At 32.1% G+C, this 5,566-nt stretch overlaps 2 protein-coding genes across 2 annotated transcripts; one reads left to right on the plus strand and one right to left on the minus strand.

Moving 5' to 3' along the window:
* The first annotated feature begins 528 nt into the window (after positions 1 to 528).
* On the plus strand, positions 529 to 2,929 carry LOC107955142 (uncharacterized). Its single transcript, XM_016890869.2, has 6 exons — positions 529 to 1,041; positions 1,635 to 1,719; positions 2,004 to 2,176; positions 2,296 to 2,371; positions 2,476 to 2,538; positions 2,671 to 2,929. The coding sequence occupies exons 1-5, from the start codon at positions 883 to 885 to the stop codon at positions 2,490 to 2,492; spliced, it is 510 nt and encodes a 169-aa protein (XP_016746358.1). The 5' UTR covers positions 529 to 882; the 3' UTR covers positions 2,493 to 2,538; positions 2,671 to 2,929.
* A 1,385-nt stretch (positions 2,930 to 4,314) lies between these two features.
* On the minus strand, positions 4,315 to 5,092 carry LOC107955143 (uncharacterized). The gene is made up of 2 exons (XM_016890870.2): positions 4,581 to 5,092; positions 4,315 to 4,470 (listed from the first exon to the last, which is right to left on the minus strand). Exons 1-2 carry the CDS (start codon positions 4,909 to 4,911, stop codon positions 4,454 to 4,456), a joined length of 348 nt encoding a protein of 115 aa, XP_016746359.1. The 5' UTR covers positions 4,912 to 5,092; the 3' UTR covers positions 4,315 to 4,453.
* Positions 5,093 to 5,566: the final 474 nt, after the last annotated feature.

Raw genomic sequence — 5,566 nt, forward strand, 5'->3', positions numbered from 1 at the left:
ATTTTTTTTGTTCAAATGAGAATGTATAATTAATTGTAACATTAGTACAAAAAAAAATACTAAAGATCTTAAAAACATTTGATAGCTTAAGAGAAATAACAACAGTTGCAGACTTGACATAAAAATCAAACCATACCAAAAAGGAGCAAACAATTTATATTATATCTAATAATTTTATAAAGAAATAATTATGTACAGATAATACGTATATTTGAGTCATATTCTTTATTAAAAAAAAAAAGAAGTACCCAAGGAGACACGTGGCAAACAAGGGTTGGAATTGAATCAAATGAGATGTCCAACTTGTGTTTGGTGTTTGAATGATACATGCATAGCCATTTGTCAAAAAACCAGACATAAAAAATGAACGAATTCACATGGGTTTTCCTTTTCTAGGCTTTAGCAAAAATACCCTTTGTCTAATTCTCTTTCGATCTTCAAAATGGGATTGAACAAAAGGAGCTCAAACAGTGAAAACCCCCTTTTCTTGGGCTTATAAATAGGCTTGGATCCTTTGCCAACCAACAAACATATCTCTACATCTGCACTGCAAACTCTTCACGTGTTTCTCAGCTTTCTCTGTCCCTCTCTTTTGCTTTCCTTCTCTTACCTCCTTCCTACCTCTCTTGCACTCTTCTTTACTTTTATCTCTTTGGTTTGTTTCTTTTGTTTTGTGAGAAAAAAGAAAATCTTATCCACTGGCCTGACATTGCCAGCCACCTTTTTGTCTTTGTCTTTCTTGTTCGGTCTCGTTCTTTGAGGGTTGTTTATTGTTTTAAGATATATATATCTCAAAGAGTAGTTTTGTTCGTTGGTTGACAAAGAAAGATAGTTTTTTTAAACCCCAAAAAGGAAAAAAAAAAGTTTACTTATTTTTCTGGTATGGAAAACAAAAGGCAAGTGAGTGGCTCTTCATCATCATCATCATCATCATCTTCATCGTCTGTTTCTTTGGATCATCTCTTTGGTCCAAAGGACTCTTCTTCTTCATCAACTACCACAACTGGGCTTTTTGGGACTATTTTTCCCCCTCCATCAGTGGTAAACCCTTTTGCTCTGCATTTTCTATCCATAAAATGATACAGCTTTGTTGATTTTGACGAAAAAAGAAATACCCTTTTACTCATTAGTTACCTATTTACTTGCAGACATGTGAAATTATGATACTGGGGGATAATATACTTTGATTGGAAGTAACTGAGAAGTTGATATATTTAGGATAAAGCTGGTTTAATTGTATTTAGGGTTTGTATATTTCTTTTTCTAACATTATGGATTTATATATTTCAAGTGAATGATTCTTTAAAAAAGATGCAAAGAGATGCTTTATATAATACACTAAAATTCTATACATCATGTGCTTGGATATATTCACTAAGTGGATAGATGCTAGCTAGTGGGGTTTACCGGTCAATTTTTCTTTGTAACATCTTAAATTTGCAAAGTTAATATGTATATTCCAATGCTAGCTAGTGGTGGGCGAAAAGTTGGCTTTGGACTTTGCATTAATGGAATTATTGGTGACCTCTGGCTATGTATGGCTTGTTTTAATTGTGGTTATCCATTTTTGTTCTAATTTTTATAGGTTTTTAATGGTGAATAGATCTAAATTGTTCTCTCTTTTCTGATTTCAGGTGCTGGGGAGGGACTCAACTCACTCCGGAATTAGAGGTTCATGGAATACTCAGGGTTTGCCCCATCATGCCAGATATGGAACAGGTTTTTTTGTTGCCTTCTTGTATTAATTTTTAGCATTTCTCCTTGCATTTTTCTCCTAGTTTTCTTCTGTTTGACATATTTGGATATATATATATATGTGCGCGCTTGACACGTATCTGAATACGAGGATATGATATATAAAAAAATTAAACATGTAGATTAATTATGTTAGTTATAATAAAACTTCATGTGGGATCTTAATGAGAATAGTTAAGTTTGGTTTATAGTCAAGCAAGAAACAAAAATGAGAGATGAGAATGTTGCTCATGCATGTTTTGTTTCAGATCATAACACTGATTATAGCAAGGGACAAAGCAGCAGCACAAGGAATAAAGACAAGAGTTCATCCGTTTATCACAATGAAACAGTGGAACCTAGCTATCTCAGCTCATCTATTTACTATGGAGGCCAAGAAAACTATTCTCCAAGGAAGAAAACCACTGAGTCTCCCCCCTATGTAAGTATATAACATATGCATTACAATATTCCTTAAGGTGTATTAGGAGGGATCTCTGTACATTTTAAATTGATAATTAGGAGGGATTTCTCATTTTCTTGTATCATCTGTTTTGACAGTTTCAAAAAGATGGGGGAGATGATGATCTCAATGGAAACAATTCTAATGGTGCTTCAAGAGGAAATTGGTGGCAGGGTATGAAGAAGCATTAGCTTTAGGGTGATAAATGAATAATTACTCTTCACTTCCCGTACAAGTAATTGGATAATCTTTAAACAACTCTTCTTTGTTTGGTGCAGGCTCACTTTATTACTAACATCTTAATCCTAAATAATCCAAGTTTCCTATCCCAAAACTGTAAGGTGTGTATGTATATATATATGTATAATACTCTGCTGGCATAATATTACTTCATGTAGTACATGAATGAGACTGCTTTGTATTTTCCTTTGAATCCAACTGATTTGAATGATGTAAATGGATTTACTTTGCAGGAAGTAGGGCTGGTTGTATGATCAAAACCTTATTACTGCTATGAACAATAAGCTGGTAGATATAGCCTAGCATTGCAGTAGAACCATATATATATATATATATATAGCTTAGGACATAGTGGAAGAATATTAGGTTCTTTTTGTCTCAACTCTCCCACTTGAACAAGTCTCATCCTGTAAGCTTATGTATTTATAGCAGTCAGTTTGTGAAATCTTGTATTTTATTTCTTTTCAATATATATAATCTATTTTCTATGAACTCCATTTTAACTATGGACCAAAATATCTTTCCAAAATATTTAATTTAAAAATTAAATAAATACCTGTAATATTAAATTTAAAAGTTTAAAATAATTTTTATATATTTTAAGATATTTTGTAGACTTCACAAGTAGAGTTGAGATTTTGACATGGGTTCTTAATTCGTGTTTAAAATTCTTTTTTAAAATAAATAAAACATGTGACAAAATCTCAACTTAATTGTGGAATAAAAACTTTCTACCAACCAGTATGTACCAAACAATTACCTATAAAGCAATATTTTTAAAGTAATTATATTTTTTAAAATAAGAGAGAAGTAAATATATGAGATAAATCACAAAACAACAAATGAATTTTAGTTTAATTTATAATTTTATACATTAAATTTTGATTTGATTTAATTCTTACAAACTATTAACACGGTTACCGATTTAATATCATTTTATGTTTATATATTACATATGTAAATAATTATATTTATCCAATATAAAAATAAATTGATATAATTATTTCTTTAAAGGTGTATGATTGAATCAAAATTAAAATTTTATGTATACATTTGAACCACAATCAAAATTTTATGTGTATAATTGTACTGAACCAAAGTTCATGTATCAAATTGCAAGTTAAATTAAAACTCATATATAATTTTGAGATTTATCCCTAAATAAAGAAATATATATATGTGGGTAGTTATAATATTGTAAAGGTTTAAATATGCCAAAGGTCGCGGTACTCTTTTAAAATTTTAATTTTAGTTCCTATATTTATTGTATTTAAAAATCTTGGTCCCTCTATCTAATTTTGCGGTTAAAGTTAACAATATTAAAAGTAAAATAATTTTTTAACCTCAACATTTATAATTTTTTTGTCAATTTAATCATTACTATATCAATAATAATTATTAACTGCAATATCAGTGATACCAGTTAGATGATATATATTCTCTACCTCCCTCTCGACTTGATCTTCACTTTCAAGATTAGATGCGTTTTAGCATCTTGTACAGGATAAAACAAATCACAAACTTGAACCATGTTGGAATGATTTGTTCCTTCAACTTTCTTGTTTTTTCTTTGAGTCTGTGTTTGATACTTGTCTCCAATGCATATTGAAACATGGATATGAGAATATAATCTATTAAAACCCACATAAAAAAATTTAAAATTTTGAACATGTTCATATCCAACACTTCCATATATTATCTAAATCTTCACTTATCCAATTACTTAAAAAGGGATTTTGTAAGTCATTTAGTAGAATTAAACTCCATTTAAAGTCATCTGATTGAATATTAGTTTCCATAATTCAGGTATATGTATAGGGGAGCCATGTAAGCTGAGTGTCTTTCCAAAAGCTTTTCAGAATTGAGCAATAAGAGAATAATTGAAGTTTTAAACTTTTATTTATCATTCAAATAGCTAGATTTCACGGTTAATTCATCAGCTAGATGAACTAGCTAACGGAAAGCACAGAATCCAGCAAACGACGAAACTGGGAACCATGACTTCAGCCTTCGTGCTCAAGGCAAAGTGTATTCTGCAATACGCCAAAAAAATCCAGTTTTAAGTGATGCAAATGAAGGGAAACGAGACTTAAAACTTGGAAAATCTGTAAATAATGCTTATTGCAAAGAAATATATATATACCTCCACACTGGTAACCAACAGGACGATCAGCAATGTTGCAGCGTTTTGGAATAGTGATAGCAATTTCCGGCTTGATCCCAGAACTCTTAGCCGTGTTGGAAAGCATGACGGCGCACAGGCATCGCGGATTCTGGCCTATTTTCTTCACCTGTTGGCAGCAACTGCTGGAAACTGGAGCGTTAGAATCTTGTGCAACCATTGCACAAGGAGCTAACTTCCAGGCTTCCCTATCAGGGGATGATCTCCCACATTCACCAGCTCCTTCTGCAACATTAAGCAAGGCAATGCCTAAAATAGCAAGAAACACCAGAAAACAGCCAATGAACTTCATATTCTCCGATATTGCGATGCATAAAACACTTGTCTGACTTCGAAATTTATAGTGAAACCAAGCAACTAGAAAAGGGTTCTTTCAGCGAGTAATGATATATGTTAAAACCCCACAAATTGTAGTGGGGGCAGCACTAGAGAGAAAAAGTGCTTTGTTTATTGCAGCACCTACTACTCCAAAAACATGTATTTGGGAATAACCTGCCTATTTTAAGCCAATGGCGGTTAGTGCTTGATAAAGCCATTACTGTAATTCCACCACTTGTTTATCCTAAATGGGCACAAAGAAATCTTTTCATGAAAAGCTGACAGCATAGCATATGCAATAGGTTCAAAATATACTAACATACCTATTCTCCAGAACCTGAATTTCCTCATTGTTGACATTACTGAAATCCCATTATAATTCATGTGTAGGTTCAATTTAATCTACTATTTCTTTAGAGGGTTTCAACTGTTGGGAAGAAACCGAACAACCGAAACAAAGCGAAAGCACAACCGGTGTTCTTTCTCTCCTTATAACTCCTGTCAAAAATTATGGCAAGCACAATAGCACAAGATATGTTCTCTAGCAACATTAATCAACCACAAATCAACTAATGCAACCACAACAAAAATAAATAGAGACACCGGTATTTTTACGTGGAAAACCCCTC

Source organism: Gossypium hirsutum, chromosome D04, assembly GCF_007990345.1.
Source record: "Gossypium hirsutum isolate 1008001.06 chromosome D04, Gossypium_hirsutum_v2.1, whole genome shotgun sequence".
Classification (NCBI taxonomy): domain Eukaryota; kingdom Viridiplantae; phylum Streptophyta; class Magnoliopsida; order Malvales; family Malvaceae; genus Gossypium; species Gossypium hirsutum.

What these genes read in the sequence shown, in the direction of transcription:
- LOC107955142 (XM_016890869.2), top strand. Translation starts at nt 883, where the DNA reads ATGGAAAACAAAAGGCAAGTGAGTGGCTCTTCATCATCATCATCATCA. An exon ending in TCATGCCAGATATGGAACAG is followed by an intron (nt 1,720 to 2,003) that starts GTTTTTTTGTTG and finishes GTTTTGTTTCAG; the next exon opens with ATCATAACACTGATTATAGC. An exon ending in CCACTGAGTCTCCCCCCTAT is followed by an intron (nt 2,177 to 2,295) that starts GTAAGTATATAA and finishes CTGTTTTGACAG; the next exon opens with TTTCAAAAAGATGGGGGAGA.
- LOC107955143 (XM_016890870.2), bottom strand. Translation starts at nt 4,911, where the DNA reads ATGAAGTTCATTGGCTGTTTTCTGGTGTTTCTTGCTATTTTAGGCATT.